Below are 27597 nucleotides of genomic sequence, written 5' to 3' on the forward strand. Positions count from 1 at the left end.
AACCCAGGGCGGTCTTTTGCTGACTTTGTTGCTCTCTGGCCAATTTCCCTTCTCCCAAAGTGAACTCAAAGTTAGCCCGACACCATGGCCTTTAACCACAGTGGCAAGAGGCTAGAGAGACAAATTCAGGAAAACAACATAACTCCAGACCAGCCAAAAGGTCTTGGCCACCAAGGCTCAATCTCCTACCCAGAGAGCTGATGTCGGTCTGTTGCACAATGAAATCAACAAGACAAAAACAAACACGAAGAAGGTGACTGATTTTCACTTTCTGCCGGGGACGATGACTTTCACCGGCTCGCTGACCTTTCTCCTCTTCTTGGGAACCACAAAGCCTTGCTGACTGTCCACGAATTCCAGCCTTTGAATCTGTGGGAATCACCAGAGAGAGACAACGTTCAGCAGCGATTTCTGGGTGCGCTGAGGCACCAGGCTTTTATCCCTCGAGCTGTATAACGGATCCCAACCTGCTTTTCAATGGGCTGGCTGGTTTGGCCCTGCATGCCAGTCCTGCTGCCAGGATCAGAGGCTGACATTCCAAGTTTCAGGAGCTGGAGTCCCCTGGAGGCAGCCAACTTTGGGGACAGTTCTTTGGCTCTCACAAGTGAATTCAGTACATCCAGCTCTTGAGGGGAGGGTTGATTGTTGAGGTGTGAAGCCAACAGGGGAGCAAAATCCTGACCATAGGTCAGGACAGCTCTGGGCTTTGAAGCCAAAATGCTTCAAAGGGGGGAAAAGCGAGTGATTTCTACACACATTAGCAGAGGCATCTATCTAGGTTTGCCTTTCCTATGAATGAATGAATTTGGCCAGCACCCTATCTCACCCCTTAGAGCTACCCTGCCCCCACTCCACATTATGTGAAGGGTGAATCACCACAAGCAAGTCTCTTCTCTCATTCTCCTCAGCTTTAGGGAGGATTAGAATCCTGCTTCGCTAAGAGCAAAGTCAGGTATATTATTTCTCCATGCCATGCCAGTTCTTAATCCCTCATTCCAAGAAATACTTACGACACTTACATTTCTGACCACTAGATGGGAGAAAAGGGTTTTCCATGTCCACTTCTCTTCCTCTCCCCGACCCTGCACGGCCCCCACTCCTGGGGGTGGGGGGTGGGGCGGTGGAACGATAAATTATAAAAAAGATTTTTCCAATGTACCTAACGGGAGAAGGCTGCCGCATATACTAGAATCCATAATAATATTCCTTTGCCTTTTGTTGACACAAGTTATTACTACTTCTGATGTGTGGTGAATTCAGTGGGATGGGGAACTCCCAGGTGAGGAAAGTCTCTACAAATGAAGATGGGTACCTTCTTAGACAACAGCCTAGAGAGCTGAAAGGTTAAGAGACTTGCCCAGGGTTGCAAGAAAAGTATGTGCCCCAGGGGGAACTTGAACCCGAGTCTTTCTGGCTCTCTTTCCACCCCAGCACGAAGACATGCAACCTCCACAGCAAGGGAATAGAGCACTTACATGCATGCCAGCATGGGACCAAAATGCTTAGAGGGACGCTTTCCTAGTTCAAGAATCAGTTTCTCTTTGGTTTTTGAAAGCGATCGGGATAATTGGTCACAGCAGCTTTATACCAGCCCTCGGGAACAACCACTCAAATTCACTCTGGGTTCAACTGAAGCCTAGACTGTTTAAAACAGTAAAACCCTGAAAAAATAAATAGAACTTCTTATCAAATCACTGGTTTGCTTACGTATGTAAAATTTTAGAATGACCTACTCTGGACGAAATGAAATCAGGCCATACAAAACACCAAACACCAAAACAAACCTCTTTATTGAGAAAATGAATTCGTTACAGTATGGTTAGATGAAAAATGACACGCCAGAATTCAGCTTGTGTGAAACCTCATTTGGGGATATTTGCTACTCAAATACCGATCATCCTGCCACTTATTAAATCTTGGCACAGGGTAACAAGGACAGATAGGTGTCTCTCTTTTTCAGAAGAGGAGACATGTAAGTTGGAGCCCACAAATGACAGGCTGGCCTAATAACTTAAGAGTTTTGCTCTGCTCTATTATTCAGGAAACCAGAATTTGATTGGGAAGCTCAGAAAAGCAATTTTATTGCAGTGAGTTGGTCAGAATTTTACCCTGATTACATATACCACACCCAAGATGGTGAGACTTGGAAATTGCCACTGGTTTATAAGAAGCTAGAAGGTTCAGAAACAGTTCCAAGAGCAGAGGTGATTCCCTGAGGACATTTCTTATGAAGACTCATAGAATTTTACACCTAGAAGGGGCCTCAGTCCTATCTAGATCTCATTCACCAGTGAAGAAACTGAAACCCAGAGGGAGGAGGGAAGTAGGCTGACTATAATCTGTACGAATCAACTTTCCTTCTTCACCAGTGAAATAAGAATTAGATGATCACTGCCATCTTCAACAGCTGTAAAAGTCTATAATTCTTTGGAAATGGTTTTGAACCAATCCATGTAAAAGAATGTTGGAGAACCGCACTGTGGAGGTGTATTTCGTCCTTCTAATAACTATGCTGGGTGACAGAAGCCACATTTGTAAGGCCAAAGCAAACTGAGTGTTCACATGTCCAGTGAGTCTGGGACAGTCTAGACTGAAAATGTGGATAATTCAGTCTACATCAGATGACTGTCTTCTGATGCATCGCTCCCTCTATTTAAGGAAAGACAATCTTCTGGGTCGTTGTCAGACACTCTACACAAAACAGTTACTTAGCTGAACTCTGAAGGATGATGATCCTTTTGCCTATAAATTCTAAAGGAGTTTTCTCAAAGAAATAGATTATTTGCATATGTTTCTGTGAAGAGTCTCGGCAACATTCTTTCTGCTTTATGAAGCTGACACCAAGGATTTTCTATTTTAGTTCATATAATCTATTTGCTCACATAGTGTCCCTCTGAGAACTACCGGCCTACCCTTAAACATAGGTGGAGGAGGTACACCGCCTCTGGTGGGTTTAGAGACACTGAGAAGGCTCTCAGACTCAAAAATATCTGCCTTAACTATTCCTTCTTCCCATCGTACCATGGCATCTGAAATTCTACCTAGGTACAACATCAGATTCCTCCTATAATTAGAGAGAACTGGACTAGATGACCTCAAAGGTCTATCCCAGCTCTGACATTCCCTCCCAGCCCTCACATTCCCTGTTCTCAGGCCCTACCCAGCTCTGACATATCCCTATTGTGGGAGAGTCTCAGAAAAGTGATTTTTCTCATTTTCTATATTTCTTATTTTTGTTTTTCTTCATTCTTTCTCATTCTCCTTTTATAACTGTTGCTAGTTCTCTGAAGCAGAAAATTAGCCCAGAGAAGGCAGAAATCTGGCAGGGCATGAGCAGTGGAACATCCTGGGCCACCAGGGATCTTGACCAAAGTCACAGGCTTCTCCTTGGAAAAGAGATTTAAAATCTAGAGGAAAGCCCCCACCTACTGCTTCAGCAAGGTCTCCATGACCTACCAAAAGTAAGGAGCCACCGGGCATATTTGGTTCTAGTTCAGGCAGCCAGTCTAGATAATCCAAACCAAGAGCAGCCATCTTTTCACATGATCAGAAATTGACAATGAGGTGATCCCTCTGAACTTTTTCCAATCAGTTATTGTAATGACAGCTCAATCATCTATCCAAGCCCAGGAGGATGCCACCTGGCAACAGCCACTTATGGCTTTTTCCCTAAAAATCCCAGGTAGGCTGCATTCTGATGCCCAGTGGAGGGCTGGGATCTAAGTCAACAGAACTGGTTCTCTTTTCTCCCTCCAGGCAGCATGGGAAGGTTAAAAAGTAAGAGATACATTTTCCTCAACAGATAAAGATTTAAGAGGGTGCCTCTTTGCAGGCAGCAGCAGCAATTCTGGCCAGAGGCTGCCATTGGTCACATTCCTATTTATTACACAGATGTGTTTATTACTCTAATCTGTTTGTCTCCCTCTAGCTCTTTATGGTGAAAGCTTGATTGTGAAATGAGTTCCTTTCCTCAACGCTGGAAAGCTGATGAAGGAATGTGCTTTGAGGCTGGCTTGCCTTACCTTTTAATGGCCTAAAACCACTATTTGATATTTAAGGGAATTTTTAAAATCTATTTAAAAGATATCCATTACTTGATCACTTTCAAGTGCCTAGGTAATTCTGTATGAACCCTGTAACAACTCAGATATGTAGAGGTTAAAACTTTGAAAGAAAAAAGCAAAGAAAAACCCACAACAAAAATAATGATAGAAATGAAAAGGTTTTTTATCTTTCTCTCTGGCATGAGTAGAGGAAACCTACAGGCAGTGACATGATGGTGTCACTAGATGTACCAAACTTGACACAGGCTTGCTGATTCTTCAAAAAGGAGATGGAAAGATAAAGGCAGCAGCTATAGGATCGGTCATGTAATACACTGGTTCTCACAGACCTGCTATGTAGGTCACAGGCTTGAATATAATTCTCTACAAAGTGCCTTCAGTAGGGACAAAAATCAGCTTGCCTTTAGCTTAATTATAGAAACAGTTACATAGAGAAATGTACCTCCCTCCCCGATACTGTGCTGGTATGAGACTAATTCAGCTGAACAAGCACTTATTAAGCACCTACTGTATACTAGCCACTGAGGATACAGAGGCAGAAATGAAATCATCTCTGCCTTCAAAGTGCTCACATTCTACTGAAGGCCCTCTATCATCTGCCAGCCTCAGCCCACTTTTTGTGGGTGATCTCCGAAGAAAGATGTAAGACTAAAGAGATAGGTATTCAACTTTGTTTCACTTACTGAAGTACTTCCTCCATATCAGGGTAAAGCTTAACCATTTCATTTCCAAGAAATCCAACTTTCACTTTAAATCAACATCAAATTCACTTGAAAAGGATCAAAGAAATGAAAACTCTTGTTCAATGAAAGCTGGTCATGGTGAAGGGTTAAGTTTTACTTAAGGCTCCAATTTGACAGGATGAATCTGGGATACTACCTCAGAGGGCCCCACTCCCTTTGGGGACACATAGCATCTCCATCCAGGCCTTCTCATACTGTACCAACCACTCTTAACAGTCACACCCACGACCCAATGCATTGGGGCCTTCCTCTCTTGACATTGCATAGATAGAAGTGGAATGGATGGGTTTTCCATCTCTTGAGTATGACCAGCCCACCTCCTTTTCCCAGCCCATGTCCCTGTAATGACAGCTCCCATGTTGCCCCTCCTCCCTAGCTACTCAATGGTAACGTGTTACCGCTGACTCACAGCCACCAGGTATGCCCTTCATCACCCTGTGGCACCCACACCTTCCATTCTTTGGTGCCTGTGCTATTACCAGGAGTCAAAGCTGCAGAGCATCACCATTAGAATGAAGGTGTTGAGAAGATGGGCCTGAGCTTCAGGGTTTTCCCTGGGGCCATTAGAAACATCGTGTTATTTCCCAAAAGGTCATCTAGCCTGCTCTTCTCCTCTGTTTCAATTCCGGGTCTAGTTCATTGACAAATTATTACAGTAACATGAACTTTTTCATACAAGTCCTCAGCAATAAATGAAGTATTTTTGTAACCTTTGTAAATACAGACTTTTCTCATGACAGCAGGAAGGCTCTTCCAAGACGCCATTTTTCTCTAACATAGGCCATTCCTATTTCTTCATCAGCCTCTTTGTTCTGAGTGAACCACAGGCTTTCCTGCTCCAGGCACTTAGTCTTTCTTTCCATTTGCCTTCCTAACACTTGCAGTAAACGATCACATTGACTTCTTCAAGCGCTTTCTTTTTTTCAATCCAAACATTTAATAAGTACCTGCTATATGCTCTCCTAGGCAGTAATGCTGCCAACATAGAAAATATTCTGTCCTGTCCCTCAAGGAGCTTCTATTCTAGAAGATGGGATTGAGTCACATACAAATAAGGCCGACCCAAGGGAAAATGTAATAGAAGCAAAGCAGAGATCCAGACAAGGTGCTCAAGGAAGATGAGAGAAAGGAGAGGTTAGCTGGGCACATCTAGAAGGCTTCCTAGTGGAAGAGTTGGCACCTGAGCTGGTCAATGAAGGAGGAAGATCATTTTGACAGAAGACAAGAAACAGGCAGGCATGTTTTGGTGAAGAGAGTGCTGGACCTTGAACCAGAAGAGCTGGGTTTGAATCTTGGCTCTGTGACTTTTTAACTGTTCGACCTTGGCCAAGTCCTCTCACTTCTTTAGGCTTCGGTTTACTCAGCTGTAGAATGAGGGTGTTGGATTAGATTATCTTTAAGGGATTCTATCTTCTCACTCCGGATGCTAGGAACTTTCTGTATTATTGAGAGTTGACTTCTTTTAAACTATGCAAAATCAATCTATTGATTATTTTAAATATTTTACTGATTTAGGACCAGGTGAGTCCACAGGAAATGCACCTGAAGAATTTAAATAAGCTAGAGATTCAGTGGCAGGACCAACCTCATAGAAAGCAGACAAGGCATTTGTTTATTGACGTGTGATTCGTGGGGCCCAGAAAGGCCCTCGTTCTTCCAAAATACCAACCTACCTCTGATATACATTGATGCTCCTCATTTTCCTAAAAGAGGGGACAGGGAGGGAGTCTCAAGTGCCAAAGAAGTGAGAGCTGAGGTAGGGGTAAGCCAAGCAACAGGTAAGGGACTCAAGTACTTGCTTTGTACCCCTTTCACAGTTTTGCCTGGGGTAGACCCTAGGTGTCCACCATACTGCTCAGAATTTTCACAGTTGCCTCTTCCACATGGAAGCCTGGGTATATGGTATAGCAGACCAAAAGAAGACAGATTCTAGAGTCTGGAAGATCATTTTTAAAAAATCTTTTGGAATCATCAGTGAGAGAAAAAGCGAAGACAAGGACCTTCCATGGACAACTAAAGCTATAGTTGGAGAAGGTTCTCTCCAGCATTCATCCCTCGTCTGTTTGTTTTTCAGAGAAGCATCTCCAAAAGTCTTTTCTAGGATCCACTTCCCAGAACAGCAAATCCCAGTCTTTTTGACTGGGCCTTTTTCTCTGTCTTCTGGAGGTCTTGACCAATCTTCTCTATACTTTAGCCCTTGTTGGGAATGCTATGTCTTCTTTTTACTTTCTTACCCATGTCAAAAGCAAGGAAAGTGGAATTCAGAGTGCTATGAATATATTTTCTTAAAAAAATATATAATGTTGCTTAATGTAAGTGGCAGAGGAGTTTATGCTATGAAAATACAGTTGGGTTATATAGCTAAAGTACCCCATACTGTACATATTTTCCAACCTATAAATATTTTCCATGCTGTGGTGGAACTACCAAGTTTCAAATGAAACAATATTCCTTTGTAAATGCAGTCCTGTCTCCAATTCTGCTGGGTCGCCTAAGCCTAGCAGAATATGGGGGGCATCCCAGGGGCTCTGGCCAGTCCTGCTATTCTCTGCAGTACCTGAGGTTTTCAGAAGCCAGAATTAGAATTAGGAATCCAAAGCCAATGCCTGCTGCTTCCAGGGGAAGGAAGAGTTTTTTTCTGATTTTTCATCTCCTTTTTTTTCCTGCCAGTTGAAGTGACTGGAAATATTGAGCCCAAAGAAGAAAAAAACTTCAGGAGGCTACAAGAGCAGGCCTCAAGCATATGAAGTCTGTCAGGTGGCAGAAGGATCATCTGCTCTGCTTGGCAGAACTCGGAGTAAGGGAGAAACGTTTTGGGTCAAGGTAAAGAAATACCTCCTATCAATCCAAGCTACCCCCAGTGGACAGGGCTGCCTTACACAGTATCGACCTTCCCTGCACTTGAGGTCATCATGTCAAGTTATGTCAATAAGCATTTATTAAACACCTACTGAGTGCCTTCCAGTCACTGTGCTAAATGCCGAGGACATAAAGGTGAAAACAGGTTGTGCACGGCCTCAAGGAGCTCACAGTCTAAGGGAGCAGACAACATACAACCAACTCTGTACAAACAAAATACATACGGGGAAATGGGAGGTAATCTCAGAGGGAAGGCACTAGCTTTAAGGAGATCAGGACAGGCTTCTTGCAGAAGGTTAGATTTTAACTGAGACTCGAAGGGAGCCAAGGCAGTCAGGAAGCGAGATGAGGAGGAAGAGAGTTTCCAGCAGGCTGGACAGTCAGAGAAAATGCCCAGAGCTGGGAAGAGGAGTGTCACTTGGGAAGCCAGTGCCACTGGACTGTAAGCTCTGTGGAGGTAGGAAAGTATAAGAGCATTCTCTCAGTCCGCCAGGCACTGTTTACCATCTCTCACTGTCCATATGCTCTCTGTCGCCAAGGAAGGCCTGTGGAGATCACCTCAGCAACATCTCTCCAAAACATCCCCTTCTCTCCTCTGACACTGGCCCTGCCTTGGTGCTGGCCCTCATCACCTCTAGCACTGCTTACTGTAATAGCACTGCCAGTGGATCTGCTGCCTCAGGTCTCTCCCCACTCCAGCACATTTGACCATGTCATCCCCTACTCAATAAACTCTAGTGACTCCCATTGGCCTCCAGGATCAATCAAAAATACTCTCCTTGGCATTCACTACCTGCTCCCTCACCCCTGGCCCCTGCCTTTCAGTCTTCTTCCACCTTACCCCCAATACATTCTCTGTGATCCAGACACAGCGGGTCCTTGGCTCTTCCTCACACATGCCACTCCTTCTCTCGGTTCCTGGCATTTTCTCTGCCTAAATGTTCTCCCTTCTCATCCCTACCTCCTGGCTTCCACGATGCCATTCAAGTCCCAACTACAGGAAGCCTTCCCCCCCCCCATTACTTCCTGATTAGCCTATGTCTTATTTGTACACATCTGTTTGCTTATTGTCTCCCCCATCAGACTAGGAGCTCCTTGAGGGCAGGCACTGTCTTTTGACTTTCTTCGTAGCCTTGGCATTTAGCACAGTGCCTGGCATATAGTGAGTGCTTAATAAATGTTTATTTATAACTGGAGGGGTAGGAGTAGGAGGGAAGGAAGTTATGAAGGGCTTTAAACTACAAGCTGATTTTGTATTTATGCTGGAGGGAACAGGGAACCACTGGAGTTTATTAAATAGTGGAGTTCTCTACTCAGACCTACACATTTGACAAGGGAATGGAGCCCGGAGTGGGATGGAGGGAGACTCAAGGAAGCAGCTATTGCCAAAGTCGAAGCATGAGGTGAGGGCTGTGCCATGGCACTGATGGCGTCAGAAGAGAAAAGGAGGAGGACTGGGGAGCTGTTACAAAGGGAGAAATGACAAGTGGAAGCTAAGTGCATATGAATACTTGTTGTTAGTTGAGCAGGGGGCTTCCTTGTACGAGTCTGGGGTGGAGCAGACGGTCCTGGAGGTCCCTTGCAACTGAGACTCTCTGATTCCTATTTACTTACCCTGATATTCAGGTCTCTCCTTACATTCACTCATTTGGGAAGGGGAAAAAAGAGGAAATTGGATCTTTAAGTGCTTGCTTAGAATCTGGTTTTGAAAAAAAAGAAATGAGGGAGCATTTAGAAGACTAAATGAGTTTAGGCAGGAAGGTTATCACTTTCCCAAGTGACAAAAAGACGGCCTTGTCATTTCTGAAGCCACATTCTTCTATTACTGAGGAAGAAACTTCTAATCAGATGTAGTATAGCTCAGATTGTCCCCTTCTCTTCAGCCACAAAGACATCCCTCTGTAGGTTAGATCCTCAACACACTTCCAGAATTATTTGGAGTCGGTTCCTAACTGGCCCCCCTGACATCCATCGCCAATTTGTCCATTTATCTTTCACACAGGTACCCAAATAATCTTTCTAGGTGCTGGCCTGACCATGATGATATCATACATATGGGTATGTGTATTGTGTGTGTATATATGTGACACACACACACACACACACACATACACACATTAGGCAGCTAGGTGGTACAGTGGATGGAGTGCTGGGTTGGGCCTGGAGTCAGGTAAGTCACTTCCCCTTTGCCTCAGTTTCCTCACCTGTGTTTTTGTGAGGATCAAATGTGATCATATGTGTGAAGTGCTTAGCACAGCGCTGGGCCCATAGTAGGTGATAGCTAAATGCTACCGATTACTATTCTACAAACTTTAAGGTTTGCAAAACACTTTACACAATTTCTCTTGTCTGCTCCTCCGCTGAGATACAGGTGCAATGGCTAGCTGCTATTATCTGTGTTACAGCTGAGGAAAGGGAGGTCTAGAGAGGCTCCCTGATTTGGCGTTGGCCACAGACCAAGCTCGTGAGTTTGGGAGGCACAATTGGAGCTGGTCACTTCCATCTCCAAGTACAGCCCGCTGTCACCTCCTGCTCCAGCTCTAAAGCCCTCAGAGGCTCCCTATTCCTTATAAAATAAAACACAAACCTCTTGCCTGATAGTTAAGGCCTTTTACGATCTGGTTCCAACTTCTCTATCCATTCAGGTCAATAAACATTTATCCCTTGCAGTACCTGGTGGCCCTATATTGAAGGCTCAGGATGAAAGAATAAAAAAGAAAGTGTCCCTCCCCCAGGAGCTTGCCTCCCTTCTCCTTCATGCCCACCATGCCCACCAGACCCTGCCCTGCTCCCCAGCTGCCTCTGCACCTGTCCTGGGATGCCTGCCTTCCCCATGACCACCCTGCGGAATTCTCCTCCTCCTTTGGGCCTAGCTCAGATGCTTCCTCTTCTGGAGACCTCCAGTGCTGCAGCACGTTTTTCTGGCTCCCTTCTGTGGTCCCACCACACTCTACATTGTAATATTCCTCTCTGGGTACTTCATATTCCCTCCAACCCCCAGAAGACCAACCTCTTTGAAGGCCAGAACTGTGGAAGTTCCATCTTCGGCTGTCCAGAACCTACATGGCGCTGGCTGAACGGAAATTAATCCAGTATCCCCAGTTATACAGAAAAGTTTGCTGTAAAAAGTGCTGCTTATCCAGGAACTGGACTTTTTATGCTTCTTATCTTTGTGGATATTGAATTAATTGGGGATGAAGAAGGGGGTAAATAATTTGTAGACATCGTCTCCTTTTGCAGAGCTGGATTGATTCATATTTCCCCAGCAGTTCTCTCTATGGCACTTAGTTGATTAAGGCGGAGGGCGGGGCTTTCTGTGGGTGGAGGGATCCTCTGGCCACCATGGGTGCCAGCACCCTTTCTGCCTTCCTCCTTTGCCCTTACACCATACTCCAATATTCCAGTTGGGCTCCTATCCCTTGGGGATGGCACAGCGACATGCATCCCAAGCCATGGCTGCTGCCTGCCTGGCCCAAGCTCACCAAATGAGGTCTACTCAACCTTGGGGGCTTCCTCACATTCACATAGCGACTGTCTGTCGAGTATTCCTCACTCTCGCCACATGAGGAGCATATCTTTCTCTACTGAACATTTCAGATGACATCCTTTACATCACTCCTCTCTCATAACTTATCATTTGTCATGTGTTGCAGCTAGGTGGCACTGCGGTGGATAGTGCACCAGGCCTGGAGTCAGGAAGACCTGAGTACAAATGCAGCCTCAGACACTTACTAGCTGTGTGACTCTGAGCAAGTCACTTCACCTTGTCTGCCTCAGTTTCCTCATCTATAAAATGAGCTGGAAAAAGAAATGGCAAACCATTCCAGTATCTCTTCCAAGAAAACCCCAAATGGGGTCATGAAGAGCCAGACACAATTGAAACGAATGAACAATCATAACAAACATGTGATACACCCTGTTCACTCCCTTTGGGTGATCCTCAAATTTAATTCTTCAGAGAAAACAGTATTCTATGAATCACTGCTATACAACACCAACGTGGAAATACTACTGTTAAAAAAAATAGGACTTTCTTTGCGGTGGTTCTTAATTTGGGACCATGAACTTGTGTTTTAAAATATGCTGATATCTGCATTTCAGTAGAAGTAATTTCTTTAGTAGGTAATCCTATTTTTTATCCTATGCATTTATAAATATCATCCTGAGACTGAGACTATAAGCTTCATCAGACTGCCAAAAAAGATTAAGAACCCCTGTTTTAGGAAGAAGTTTGGGGTCATTATAAGAACTGAGTAATTTCCCAAAGACAATCCAACCTGCTCCTCTGTTCAGTTCTGGGCCCAACTCAATGCTCCATTTGCAGCAACTGTCCAAGACACATATATACTAATGGACAAGTTGACTATCCAAGTGCCCATCATAGCCTGGACACTAGATAGGATCACCCAACCCATGTAAGTGGATAGAGAAGCATGACACTGGTGTCCACCAAGAGTATTTATTTACATTCCCTTTCTAGTTCAAAGTACTTAAACCTACAAACCATCAGGCAATGGAGTTATAGGCCAAGCATGGGCCCCCTAATCAAAGAAGCTAGGTTTGATCTGCTACTGACTATGAGACCTTAGTCAAGTCACTTGCCCTCTTTAGGCTTCAGCTCCCTCATCTGTAAAATGGTGTTTGGCCTTGATGATATGTAAGGTCCCTTTCTGAGCTAGGTCTTCTAGTAGGTTCCCTTCCATGTTCTTGGCAAATATAGGGTTACATGGAAGAAGCATCCACGGGGTAGGAGGTTAGAGCCCAGGCTATGAGTCTGCCTTCCAGAGCCTGACGGAGGAATGTGGGAGATTACAGGAATTCTGCAGTGATAGATATTGCACTGAAAATCCTAGTGTATCGACCAAAGCATGGGATTCTCTTATATCTGAAAGTTCAAATTGGACATTAGCATTAACCAAGATTAATTTTGGAATTTTCATTATGGCAAAAACATTATCTTCAGAATTACTCAGTTCCCCTGATATTTTCACTGTCAGATTATAGGGCTGATGAAAAGAGGGGAGGTTCCCTTTTTCCTAGACCTGTTTCTGTTTCACTTCAAACTCTGGCCTCACTCTTTGGTGTGCCTTTAATAGGCATGAGGGAAATTAGACTAAGTTGAGGGAAACATTTGTTTGAGAATGTTTACCTTAGACTTGGAAAAGTAAAAAAAAAATCAGTCAAATATTCAGGGTGCTTACATTCTAGTAATGCTTAAAAGAGGCATTTCAGTCCAAACTGAAATTTATCCTCCCAAATCCCACCCAAGAAGCAATTAATATGCTTGAAAAAGTCTGGCTCTTTTCCTCTGGAGAAGGAGCATGGTATGTTGGTTAAATGGAGAATCAGAGGCGTCCATCACTGCCTTGCTCTGTGATCGTAAGCAAGCCCTTTACTCTCTCTGTCTAAGTTTCCACCACCATAAAAAATGGGGATAATAATATTTGCCATGTACCTCACAGGGATGTTTTGAGGATTAATGACATAACGTCTGTAAAGAGGTTGGAGTTCCTTGGAAAAAAGACACTACATAAATATAAAGTAGTCTTATATTTAGGCTTTGCCCAAAATGAGAGACCTGGTTTCTCTCTGCTCATGAGGTCATCAGAGATTTTGTGAAATGTACTCCAACACCTACTGCCTGAGCCTTGGTGGTGATATTGTAGACGTCTGAAAAAGCTCCTCAGACCCACCTACCTACCTGGTCAAAGAGATGATCTAGGGCCTGTTCTCTTTGTCATGGACACCCAAGGGTCTAGGGACACAGTGCTCGACTTCTGAAGGGAACGAATCTTGGACAGAAAGCACTGTAATGGCTATTTGGGCTTCCAAGGAATGTAGTGGGATATTCTTGGAATGTTTTGGCTTAAAATGAAACAAAAGTCCAGTCATTTCTTGGATTGGGATTGAAAGGCTAAATTTGTTTTCAGACAAAGAAGATTTGGAATTGGGGCAGAAATGGGAAAGCTATTTCTGGGAATAGGGTTCATATCTGGAGTTTGCGCCCCTTTTATCTTGAGGTGGCTGTAGTATGCAGAGAGCTGAATGCTTTGATTAGCAATATCCTAAATCCTAACCCAAAAGTAAGCCCATTAGAAGGGAGAGGCTCCTGGTGATCTCGGAAAGTTCTCAGCTTCAGAACATGAAGAACTAACAAAGGAATATGGAAAGGGTTGTGTGATATCAGAAGCACCATAAATGAAAGAAAGTCAATACTATTGACTAAAACCAAATCTACGTCTTAAGATAAAATTAGTAAAATGTATTTGTACGTTGAGCCCAAAGCTTCCTCCAATGGCTCTCTTCCGGGAGTGCACTGTAAGTTCAGTGCTATCAAAAAGTGATGGTGCTAGAAACTAGTGATTCTGATGCCATGTCAATGAAATGCTATAAACTGAGCTGGAAAGTGAAAAATCCAGGTAATCAAGTTTTTAAAATGTTTTCATCCAGATGTTTTGGCCCACACAGATGAGCTTTTCTTTCAGAAGTAGCTCATTTTCCTCACTGACTCTCATTGTTTTGGGGCCCTGAAATACTGTTTTTCTAGAGAAAGGCAATGGAGAAGCTACAGTCATCCCAGCTAGTCACGTCTACACTAATGAGTGAGTGAGCATATTTTAAGGAAAACATGACTCGAGGAAAACATATACACACATTTTATGAGACCTTTTTCAGTGGAGAAGTGTACATTTTATCAACAAATATTTCAAACAGAATGGATTTGCTGTGATCAGCTCCATGTACAGGCCCTTCCTGACTTTTGAGGCCTACGAAGAGCTCCAACAAATGTTTGATTCATTTAAGGCTTATGACTTAGACTTGTGCTTCAGTCTAGCTAGCCTCATAGACAACAACCAATGTTACCACTCAACTGAAAGTGCTGGTTTTCAATATTTGTCTTATGAAAATGTATTGTTACTAGTCAATCACTAAGCATTACGTGCCTGTTATGCACTGGACTTGTGCTAAACTCTGGGCATACAACAAAAGGCAAAAAGAGCCCTTTCCTTCAGGAAGTACTAGGCATAAGTACTGGACATACAGAGTGGGAGGGGGATTGGGTCTGTGGTTCCCCTGGCAAAGGGAGCTTCAGGGGAAGGAAATTCCCTCTACAAAGTCAGGTCAGGTCAAGTCATCATGCTAGAGTGTTGCCTAGATCCAGAAGCGGGGATTTGACTTGCCCAGGGCCAGTATGTGACTGAGATGGAACCTGAACCTGAATCCTCCTGTTCACTGCCTCCCTCCAGAGAGTAGAGGGAAGGCCTTCTCCAAGAACCAGGCATTCTCTGCTGGGAGACCAGAAAAGGCCCCCTGCAGAAGCTGAGACTTAAGCTGAGTCTTGAAAGGAGCCAGGGATTGGAAGAGCCATAAACAGAGTATGTGAAAGTATTTCAGGCATGTTTATTGTTGCTAATAATAACAATCATAACAACAATAAGAAATCGTAGTACTGAAGGCTCTATGCCTTCATCATTGAGGATACTCGCACCGCTGGAACAGACCGGGGCCACTCTACACCTCAGCAGACAGCCTTAGCCTTACCAAGTGCCCTGTGGCCAGCCTGGCGAGGCTCTTCTCTGAATGCAGCTAGACCACCAAGCCCAGAGAATAAAGAACCTGGAACCTGGACTTGGCAGCGCTCAAAGCCTAGGTAGGCTAGGTTCTAGGTAGGGGGCCAACCTAGAACCAGAACTGGCCCTGCTCAGGCTCAGCCTGCACGGGCTTCGAAGCTCCCTCTATGCCATTATTGTAATCAGGACCTTGTCTTCATGACACCCTTCACCCTGGGACAAGCCTCTCTCCTGCTAGTTTTCTGTTCTGTGTATTGTTCTAATGACTACTGTAAAGGTGGACAAGATAGGATTATCAAATATACCACCGTACAGATATTATATGTGAAAACTGTAATAAGAGTGGCAATGATGAAAAGGTGAATGAAGTAACTTCCCATACCCAGTACCATAGAAAGAGTTTCAACGGGGGCAGCTAGGTGGCGCAGTGAGTAGAGCACTGGCCCTGGAGTCAGGAGGACCTGAGTTCAAATCCAGCCTCAGACACCTGACACACTTGCTAGCTGTGTGACCCTGGGCAAATCACTTAACCCCAATTGCCCTGCCTTCCCCCCTCCAAAAAAATAAGTATCAACTCTGGAATCAGAAGCACCGGGTCCAAATACCACCTCAGACTGTGACTCCTTCTGCCACACTGGTCAAGCAAGCAAGAAGATCCTTATTATCAAGCATTGGTGAGAGATGGAAGGAAGCAAACAAGCGTTTGTGAAGGGCCTACCATGTGCCAGGCACTGTGTGCTAAGAGGGTCACAATTACCATCTCATTTTATTCTCACAACACCCTGGGAGGCAGGGACCATTATTATCCTCAGTTTACAGCTGAATAAACTGAGGCAGACAGAGGGTAAGTGACTTGTCCAGGGTCACTCAGCTAGTTATGTCTGGGGCTGGATCTGAACTCAGGCTCCCTTTCATGACAGGAAATATGATGGTGGTACCTTGGACAGTATTAAGGCAGTTCAGAAGAGGGAAGAGTGGGAGGGAGGAAATAGTGAGTCCTATTTTGGACATGCTAGGACATCCAGTTTGTCTAAAATGTGGCAGCTCACAGTGTGGGATGAGGGCTGAAGATATACACACGCTTCTATGTCAATATGTGCATATGTGACTAGAGATGAGCATCAAACCCACGGTAGATGGTAAGCTCATCAAAAGTGCAGAGAGAAAAGTACGTCTGGGAAAGCATTGTAAGGAAAGAAGAGGTTGAGGAGAGAGGACGGTATGGAAGAGGATCTAGCAAAGGAGACTTAGAGGAACTGGAGAATCAAGAGAAAGAAGAGTCACAGGAACAAGTGGCCACGTCCCTTAGCCTCCTTAGAGCCAGGCACCTTCATCTGTAAAACAAGACGCCTCTGAGGCTCCTTCCAGCTCCAGATTTATGACCCTGTGAGCCTGGGACTGGAAGGGTTATCGACAGAAAGCCACCCTTTTTCTCATGAGGGAGGAACGGGAAAAGAGCATTGCTTCGATCTTTCAAGGAAAGTAATATTGCTGCATGCTTTGTGACCATGGGCTTTGATCCATCCTCATGTTTTTGGAAATGGGACAAAAAGATCATAAATTCCCCTCCTGGGGAAAGATACTCACCATTTTCGATGATGTTGTCGAAGAAACAGAAAAGGAAGGGAAGAGAGCCCTCTTCCTGTCACAGAGGCTGACTACAGGCATTTTTGTCAGGAATTGCTGCAAAGAAGCACAGAATGTTAAAACAGGAATGGAGTGGAGAGATCATGGAGATGCTACACAAATCCCCCTGCCTGTCTTCTCCCACCTTTATCTCTCAAACTTCTCAAGCCCCGTCTGCCCTTGCTGCCTCAGCTTCCCCACCCACCACACAGACGCTGCTCAAGTCCTGCAATGTTGCTTCTGTCCCTGGGGAAGGCACTAGGTGGATCCACAGTGAACAGATCTGGGCCCACAGCCTTGAAGCTCGGAGCTGGAAGAGCCTCAGAGGCATCTGCTCCACGGTCATCTGCCTGTCATTTTACAGATGAAGGTGCCTGACTCTAAGGAGGTTAAGGGACTTGGCCACTTGTTGCTGGACCTCTGCTTTCTCTAGGTTCTCTTTCTATCTATCTGTCCAAGCAGTTTCTCTACTTCTCCTTTGTTCAGACTCTTACTAGCTGTCACTAAAATAGGGGTCACAGTAGAACCTACTTCCCAGGGTTGTTGGGAGATTCTAATGAGACAGTAATTATGAAGTACCGAGAACAGTGCCTGGAACACAGAAGGTGCTTAATCAATGCTTATTCTCTCCCTCCTGCCTAACAGTCACCAAGCTAAGCTTTCTAAGTCCCTCTGGCTTACTGATCCTTACTCCCAATGAAGGAGGTAATGTGGCCCACTGGACAGAGCACTGACTTTGTAATCAGAAGACCTGATTTGGCATCCTCGCTCTGACACTTCTTAGCCATATGACCTTAGACAAGTCACTGAACCTCCTCCAAGGCCTTGGTTTTAATGGACCATAGGCCTCTGAGGCCCTTTCCAATTCTAGACCTAGGATCTCATGATGATATCCTTTCTTCCTACCCTTGAGCACCCAGTGAAAAACAGCCTGTCGTTGTTCTGTTGTGTTGACTTCGTGATTCCATTTGGGAGTTTCCTTGCAAAGATAGTGGACTGGTTTGCCATTTCCTTCTCCAGCTCATTTTACAGGAAACAGGCAAACTGGGTGAAGTGACTTGCCAGGGTCACACAGCTGGTCTGACGCCAGATTTGAACTGATGAAGCTGACCAGGCGCTCTGTGAACTATGGCGCCACCTAGGTTCCCCGAATCATGAAGTATTTCTGAGCATTTATTATGTGCCCAGCCAAAACAATCTTACTGGAAAAGCAAGAATAATACAAGTGAAATGAATAATAGCGCAGAAATGATAGCATATGATTAAGTGCTAAATTCTGTGGTACAGACAATAAAGGTTATAATAAGTCATGTTCTGTGGAAGTAAAGCCCCAAGTCTCTGCACCCCCCCCCCCAGCTACTGGAGGCTTCTTTCAGAGATTAACTTCTTTTTACAGGATGGCATCAAGTGAGTCAATTAATCAATCATTCTGCCTCACTTAGCCCTAATATCTTTGTTGGGCGAAAACATCCCCTGAAACAGACAGAGGTGTGAAAACACAGTCCAGTGGATCAGACACAGGTGTGAACTAGGTACAACAAGGCTTGGGCCCATTATGGAGTCATTCAATTGACCAAGGGCATCTTAACTAGACCAAAAAAAGTTTCTTCAGATTGTTGACAGACCTGTTTATGCCCTTTGGGATTTACATATGCTCATCAATCAAGCCAGTCAGACAATAAGCTTTTATCAAGTGCCTACTATATGCCAGACACTGATACAAAAAAGAGACAAAAGATAGTCCCTGCTCTCAGGTCTCCCCCAACTGGGGAAGACAAAGAGTAAACATGTCTGTACAGGATTCCAAGAGGACCAGTGACATCACTAGTGAAGTCTTGACTTGGGCATGAATTGCATTTAAGTGAGACAGAGCTGCACAAAGTCATCAGCCTCCCTCTCTCTCTCAAAATCACCGAAGTCCAGTGGCAGGACAAAAGTCAAGATGATTGGCAATGGCCCAGGATGCAGGGGATGACCTTGGGGTCTTCAATATTTGACTAAGTTCTAAGTGTTTCACGGGGCCTGCTTCTGAGACTTAGTGGCCTTGGAACCAATTGTTTTCATCTGCCTGTTCCTCCTGGGGGAAATCTTCACATGTTTGGGGGAGACACCACCCTAACTCACCAAATGGTTTGAGGCCCATGGTTACCCTCAACCTGGTTTGGCCCATCTGCCAAGACCAGGGTATGGCTGCTGCACATGCTACAGCTTCTTGGGTGACAGGTGGATGCCAAAGGTGGATGAGCAGCCCTGAAAAGCCTCAGCAGCCCTCACACCAGAAGTGCTAATCCTCCTTGAACACCCCTTACACTCCACACAGGAAAATTAAGAGATAATTAAAAGAGGAAAGGCACTAGAATTAAGAAGTATTGGGGAATACTTCCTGTAGAAGATGGGCTTTTAGTTGGGACCTGAAAGAATCCAGGGAAGCCAGGAGTTAGAAGCAAGAGGGGAGAGCATTCTAGGCATGGATAGACATGGGAGGGACAGCCAGAGAAAATACCTGGAGCCAAGAGATGGAGTGTCCCATTGTGGAACAGCCACAGAGCTCAATGTCACTGGATCAAACACATGGAGAGAATAAAGTATAAGGAGACAGGCTGGGGTGGGAAGGGTTTAGACCGTGAAGGGCTCCAGACACCAAACAAAGGATTTAGTATTTGATCGCCTGGAGGTTATAGGGAACCACTGGAGTTTATTGAATAGGGATGGGGGGAGTTGTAATACAGTTAGATCTGAGCTTTAGGAAAATCAATTTGGCACCTAACTGGAGGATGAATTGGAGGGAGAAAAGATTTCAGGCAAACTGAGGCACTGGCAAGCTATTATAATAGCCCAGGTTCAAAGTGATGGAGGCTATATCAAGATGGTGGAAGTGTCAGAGGAGAGAAGACTGCATACTGGAGAGATGTTGCAAAGATGAAATGCCCCTTTCCAAAAGCTAATTAAGTCTGGCTACCTGATACAAATTCATAATCACACCACAGGGGGCTCATAAGCAGTGACCCTGTTTTGTGCTTTTCTTTGTACCCTCACTACTTAGCACGGTGCCTGGCACATTATTGTCATTCAGTGACCCTCTTGGCAAAGATGTTGGAGTGGTTTGTCATCTTCTTCTCCAGTGGATTAAGGCAAACAGAGGTTAAGTGACTTGCCCAAGGTCACACAGCCAGTAAAATCCTGAGATCCCATTTGAACTCAGGTCTTCCTGACTCTAGGCTCAGAGCTCTATCCACTGAGCCATCCAGCTGCCCCCTGGCCCGGCACATAGTAAGCGCTTAACAAATGCTTAATGATTGACTTGCCAAGTGTGTTATACTGGGGATTCCTTTCTAGTACTGGTTGGGCTAGATGGCCTCTGAGGTGCCTTTGGCCTCAAGTTTGATTGAAAAGTTTGTGATTCCGTGATATAATGAAGTAATGTTTAAGGAAGCTAAGTCTGGAAACTATGTACAGGATGGGTGGAGCCATGAGCTTGAAGTCAGTTGTACTTTACCAACAATGCCAGTAGAAAAGAAGATGTATGGTGCCCCACTTGAAGCAGAGGGATTAGAGACACAGGGGCAATACCAAAGACATTTTGAAAAGAAAATCAGTGATGTTATAACTTGGTGATTGACATTTGGGGATGGGGGTGGGGAGTGGGAAGCAGAGTTGTGATTTCATTGGCCCTTCCCCCAGTGAAGCTCAGATTAAGTGACTTGCCCAGGGTCACACTGGCAGTACTGTCTGAGGCTGGACCTGACTCCAATGCCATCTCTTGATCCTCTCCGCCATGCTCCCTCTCCCCTAATTATATATGGTGGATAAAGGAGAGGAACTCCTAAAACTATCTCCAAAGTTCAGTGGTGACAGATTTGCACTGATCTCTCCACACTTTTACTGTTAATTTCTATTGTGACCAGAAATACACTTTTGCCTGATGACTGGCCCAGTGAAGCTAACTTCACAGGCATCCTGCTCAGAACCTTCATGTCCTTAGCCTTCTTTTCCAACCAACTGGAGTTTACCAACAGCAAATCTCCTTGTAATGCAGAATCAGTCCACTAGGAGGGGCCGAATGTAGGTTGTCCACCATAATTAATGATATCGTACCTACTATTAGTTATTTCTTTACAATCTTCTGGTCCACTCAATGGCTAGTCTTGACCATGCCTTTGTATAAAAAGTAAAAAGAGAACTCCAAAATACCAACTATTTGGGCGAAGTTAAGATTGACACAAAACAGCTAAAGCCAGGAAATGAATGACCAGATCTCCCTCTGACAGATCATGCAAATCCATAGGAAAGTGTCAGGATCAACCCTGAAACTATCTTTCACCAATATTTTTGTGCCTGAGTTGTGAACTGTGCTCTTGGCAAGTTCTGATAAGATACCATAGTAGCCAAAAGGAAAAATTTGCAAATATTTAGATAATGTTATTGTTACAGAAAAAATGGTCTCTCTCTACTCATGTATTTTCAAGGAAGAATTCTTATTGAGGTCATGTTCTACTGATATGACTATTTTGATTTAAATTGCTTTAAAAATTAATGTTGTTGATCATTTTATAATAGTACCTAGTGTTTAAAACAGATCGTGAACATTAACTTATCAATCCTCATAAAAATCTGGAGGCAAATATCATTATCCTTAGGCTTATGACTAATTATAGCTAAAGAGATAACGTATTATTGACAAATTATAGCACTGTGTTTCCAATAAATCAGCTTCTGGAATAGTGATCTGATTTGAAAAGTCAAATGTATCTGAAAATGAGCGTGAACAAATAGCAATCAGATTGGCAGACTATGGAAAAAATATTTAGATCTTTTAAAAGAATAAGCAATAGGCTTAAAGGATATTTGAGCATGATTCCCGCACCCAGAAGCTTATGTGATGAAATCTAAGTCATCTAAATCAATTAAGGATCTGAAGATTTCACTTATATTATTTAATGTTAGGACAAGAAGACAACCACATAGTCTCACCTCCCAGAACAGCTCTTCTGAAATGTTACTTAGATTGCTAAGTTACTAGATACATATTCAGTGCAAGAATGCTTCTAAAGATAATTTGTACCTGGCTAAGAATATTTGAAACCAAACCTTGAGCTTTTCCAATTCTTACATAAAAGAGAAAACTTCAAATATTTAATATAGATCTCTATCCTTTTAAAATTTTAATACCAAAGATGGTACTCATGATGCACTCTAGAAACCTGAGTGATAATTGCAAGGTGGTGACATCGAAGTCAAAAGAACTAATGGCATCTTAACAAAGTATCCTGAAGAAGCTCTCAGTTCTGGGTGCCAAAATCTAAGAACATTGACAAGTGGAAACATGTTCAAAGGACAGTGACCAGGATGGGAGGGCCACGTCCCATGAAGATCAGCTAAAGGAATTGCGGTTGTTTGAGCAAAAGAAGGCTCTTGGAGGGTGGGTAGGGATGTGAGGATGATTACTGTCTCAAATATTGGAATGATTGTCTTATGGAAGAGGTATGTAAGGGGGATAAAGGCTCTGCCATGATGACAGTAATGCCGGTAGAGGCCACCAGCTTGTGCCCTAGGGAAGAAATTAACTTTTGCCCACTGGCTTGTGAGTCAATGGGAGATTGTTCTCACTTGATTACGGTAGGGTGGGGTGGTGGGGGTGTGGGAACAATGATCCTACTGAATGGTTTTTCTATTAGTTATTTTGCTAACATGTTGCAATTAAATGCTTTTACAATTTCATTCCTGCCTGGTCTATGAGTGGAGTATGCACCAAATGGGCATTGGGGCCATATATTTAACCCGCATTTGAACCTGAGTGGCACAGGGACCCTAGAATAGAATGGAATTTCTGTTATAGGAATTAGAGTTGTTCTGGCAGCAGCAGAAAGCAGAACCAAACGTGGTTGACGACACGTACTAGAAAGCATGTTTTACCTCGATATAAGGAAGAGCTTCCTAACAATGACACCATGGCAGGAAGCCTTTAAGCAGCAGCTGGATAGTCATCAGTCAGGGATGTTGTAGAGGGTACTCATGTCCAGGCCCAGAAGCTCTGTGATTCCAATTTTGCTTCAAAAAGGGCCCTTCCAATGAGCACGGTGAACAATCCCAAAGAGGAAGGGCATTCTCTCTAATATTAAACAAAATATTGTTCATAGAGCTCTCTTCTCCATTTGAAAAAAGGATAATTTTGACTAGATAGAAAAACAATTAAAATTCATTAAGCATCTATGATCCTGGCAAAGGGGGACCTTTGTCCCAAAAGTCTTCATGCAGGTTTGAGCTATTAAGGTTTGGACTACACTAAGACTTTTGGGACATCTTTATGTCTTTATTCACCATTACAAAATAACCTAGATCCCAAATAAGATAAATGAGATGCACCTCCTTCTCTTCTCTCTGCAGAAGCAGGAGCTGGGGTTTTAAAACTACATATACCATTGGACTAGGCTGATGTGTTGGTTGGTTTTGATGAACTCTTTTTGTCTCTTTTTTCAATCTTTGTTCTAAGAGATAGTTCTCTGGGGGCAGCTAGGTGGCGCAGTGAGTAGAGCACCAGCCCTGGAGTCAGGAGGACCTGAGTTCAAATCTGGCCTCAGACACTTGACACTTACTAGCTGTGTGACCTTGGGCAAGTCACTTAACCCCAATTGCCCTGCCTTCTCCCCTCCAAAAAAAAAGAACAAAAAACAGGAGATAGTTCTCTGGGAGAAAGAGGAACAGAGGGATATTTTGGGAAATGTAGGTAATGTAAAAACAAGATAGTTATGTAATACGACCTATACTAAATGCCTCTCAGACATTCTCTACATCCTCTACACCTTCCTCCGCCTGGCTTGCTCCTCTCTCATCCCAACCCCATGTTTTTAATCTGCCAAAATCCTCCTCATGTTTATTCTCAGTCTTCCTGATCTGCCCCAACTGGAAATGGTCATTCCTTTCTCGGGCTTTGCACAGGGGCACCTTGTAACTGCCTAATGCTCCAGGAGAGCCTTGATCTCATAGTTATGGCTCCTCCCTCCAGGGACAAGACCACCATCCTTCTTCTGCCCCCTAGTGTACAAGTTCTCATGAGCTGCTGGTGGCCAGCCACACCTCCCAACTCAGCTAGGCAGGGCCTCAAAAACATACATCCATTCCATCATCAATATCATCGTCCTCACTAGAATTCATACAGTGCTTTAAGGTTTTCAATGCACTCGACAAATATTCTCTCATTTCGCCTTCCCAACGACCCGAAACAAAGCTATTATTATCATTCCCATTTTACAGCTGAAAAAACTGAGGCAGACAGAGGCAAAGTGATTCGCCCAGGCTCACACGGCCAGTAAATGCCTGACATCAGATTTGAACCCAGGCCCAATATCTGATCCCTTGGTCCACCAGCTGTTCATAATCAAGGCTACACCAAAGCCTCCTGGCTTCGGAAGACCTGCCAGAGCTTGAACTTTGCCTTCACCGCCCTACAATCATGAGACACCAAAGAAAGGCCTATCTTCTGGTTCCATCCTATTCTGTGCTCTATTATGGCCTTTGGTAGTTGGGTTGGGTGGCCTCTCCCTTGTAGTCAGCTTGAGGGCTGCATCTTCTTCTTTGTGTCTCTCCCAGAGAAACGCCTTTTAGCACAACAGGCAATGCTTAAAGGAAGAGTTACTGAAACACATGGATGAGAAGAAGTCTACCCAAAGGCTCTGCTCCAGCTCCTCGTGGCTGGGGTCCTAAAGGCCAGTTCAGCAAGACACAAGCTCTAGCAGATTCTAGGAACTTTGAAAGGTTTCACATATGGCCCTAGTGGGGAACCACATGCCTGTTGCCCAAAGACCAACTTAGCTTAGTCAGTGAAGTTGGGTGATGGCTTTTTAGGTTACACCAATTCCCAATGCTTGTCTCCCCAGTTCTAGAAGGGCTTTGAATGGCAGGCATGGATGGGAGATCCACCCTGTTGAAATGACAGAACCTTGTGGTATTTGTAATGAATGTCTTACTTGGCACTGGGACCTTCACCTAACTCAAGTTTAATGTGGGAGAAATACATGACTCAAGTCTCCATCCGAGACCTTCCCAGACCAGGCAGGAACCACAAATCAAATAATAAAATCACTTGGCTGAAATCTATAGCAACATAAGTAACAGGAAAACCATGCGGTAGGCTCACTCTTGGCCCCGCCCCATAAACAAATATGAACAATCAATATCCCACTGACTCACATACCTGTGGGAAAAAAAAGAACAAATTCAACCTTGGAGAAATCCATTCTCTAAGGTAAGAGAGGGATGCCTTGCGCTGTGACTGGCAAGCCTCACCAGAGAGCTTCTTGCCTTTAAAACATTCATAAGCTTCTGCCCTGCTTCCTTCATGTCTGTCCCTCCCAGAGCTCTATCTCTCCGGTGCTCAGGGAACTTCCCCAGGCTCCCCAGCCCTCCACTGAGACAGTTCTCTGGGGCCGCTGCCTCTTCAGCCACTCCATTCAGCTTCTCGATTTAGCCCATGGGGCCTATTCATATTCTTTGGGCTCACAGCTCTGCCAAAGGGGCATCTAAAAGCTCCCCCAGAGCACCTGCCAGAGAGGGGCCCCAATCCTTGCTGTTAGCCGAGTTACAAATTCACACAGCTCCTCACTTTGTCCACACCTTATTGTGCATGTTTGTGAGGCTAGCACAGCTCCGATAGAGATAAACACATGTGCCCTCTTCATGGGGTCACAGATTTAGAGCAAGAAGGGACCTCAGAGTCCATCTAACCCAACACTATTATTTTACAAATAAGGGACCTGAGGCCCAGGGAGGTTGTGACTTGCCCAAGGTCACACAGGTAGTAAGCATCAGAGGTGGTAAGTATCAAACCCAAGTGCTCTGACTCCAAAAGCAGTGCCTTTTCCACTGTACAAGTCTTTCTTGAACACAGGAGGGCAGCTAGGTGTGCCATAGTGCATACAGTGCCAGGCCTAGAGTTAGGACAACTCATCTTCTGGAGTTCAAATTCAGCCTCAGGCACTTACTAGCCGAGACCCTGGGCAAGTCACTTAAACCCTGTTTGCCTCAGTTTCATCACCTGTAAATGAGCTAGAAAAGGAAACAGACCATTCTTCGCCAAGAAAACTCCAAATAGGGTCACGAACAGTCAGATACAACAGAAAAAAAAGTCTAAACAACAACATGTACCAGAAATTGCACTAAGTTCTATGTAAAAATATTTCATTTGATCCCCACAACAGCCCTGGGAGGTAGGTAGGTGCTATTATTATCCCCATCTTACAGTTGAGGAAACTGAGGCAGAGTGACTTGCCCAATTTCATACAGCCAGTAAGTGTCTGAGGCCACATTTGAACTCAGGTCAGTGCCCTATCCAATGTGCCACCTAGCTACCTCCTAGCTGCCTCCCACCCCTCCGCTGCTTCTCTGTTGAAGGCTTAGTTTGTGGCAAGAAGATGCCAGACAGCAGTATGGTAAGGCCAGTCCCTACTACCATTCTTGCTGTCACATCAAAGCCCTAGCCCTTCTTACATACTGAAAGTATGGGCCAGAATTACACTGGCTGCGAGGGTATAGAAGTAGTGGAATAACATCAGGGTACAGTGGGTGCTTCCCAGATGCTTTCATCTGAGTAGCAAATTTTCTCCCCAAGAGCCCCGCACACTGTCCAGCCCAGCATGTAGTAGGCACTTAAGAAAGACTGCCAAATAAAGATTGTTGAAAAGCTAGAAGGGGGGCCGGGAAGCAGCCCTTTCAACACATGTGCTCAGGCTGTGGGCTGCTCTAAGGCCGACTGCTAAAGTCACTCCTTCTGACCTCTGGGGGCTTCATCACTAGCAGGAGAAACCTGGAGATAGCCTAACTTCTAAGCAAAGCCACAGAAAAGATAAGCCTTTGATAAGAGCGGCAATGAACAACTTTCAACTGTACCCTTCTTCCTCCAAATCCCCCTAGATGTTACTTTTTTCTCCCCCCAAAAGAAGAAAAAAAATGCCCTTAAGTGTTAGCGTGTTCCTGTTGGTAAATTACAGTTATTTGTAAAAGTTGTAAAATGACGCTGTAATCGTGAAGTTACTTTTCAAGTCACTTTTAGGAGTTAAACAAGGCGGCCGTTCATTAAGTTTCTGTTTGTTTCAGTCTTGATCAGGAGAGCCAGATAGGGGATGGCTCAGAACATCTGGGGGTCTATTATTCATCCTGTGATGGTGTTTTCTTCTTGTTGCTGTGGTTGTTTTACTACAGCCTAAAGAATTTGTCCTGTTGTCATATTTTCTCAAATGAAAATTCAGGAATGTAGCAATGGTTTTGGAACAATTAAACAACCTCACTAAGTTATACGACATAGTGCTCTCCATGGCTAATGGGGACCATGTAGCAATAGTATTTTCCCAATGCAAAATTCCCCAGTTTTCCAGAGAATCTTATTTTTGGAAAATGCTGATTTACCAAAGACCTTATCGGAAAAGATTAAGCTGGTTGTAGCACAGCTCTATCAATGTACTCATTACAAGCATCATGTTTTCCGCTGATGGAACTTCTGCATCCCTGTTCCAGTTTTAAAACCAGCTTCTCACACTAAGATTTGAACAGAATGCTATCCAGCCCATATTCCTCCATAGATTACTCATTCTGTCCTGCTTTCTTCTGGTGCTAACTTTGTCAATACTTCTTTCTTCCTATTGTAAGTGGAATACATACAGACCACTGCCGTACCTCTTCCCACTAACAACGGCGAGGAAATAACTCTCTGATATAGCATAGTGTGATTCATTCCCAAAGAAA

At 44.3% G+C, this 27597-nt stretch overlaps 1 protein-coding gene across 1 annotated transcript in view; it reads right to left on the reverse strand.

Annotated features, from left to right (window-relative positions):
- Positions 1-264: 264 nt before the first annotated feature.
- The window catches only part of HORMAD2 (HORMA domain containing 2), a 73467-nt gene continuing 46134 nt past the window's right edge, over positions 265-27597 (reverse strand). The window contains exon 13 of the mRNA XM_036741379.1: positions 265-369. Within this exon, the coding sequence (XP_036597274.1) occupies positions 265-369 (105 nt within the window). The remainder of the gene's footprint in view (positions 370-27597) is intronic.

Source organism: Trichosurus vulpecula, chromosome 1 (genome assembly GCF_011100635.1).
Source record: "Trichosurus vulpecula isolate mTriVul1 chromosome 1, mTriVul1.pri, whole genome shotgun sequence".
In the NCBI taxonomy this organism is placed as follows: Eukaryota; Metazoa; Chordata; class Mammalia; order Diprotodontia; family Phalangeridae; genus Trichosurus; species Trichosurus vulpecula.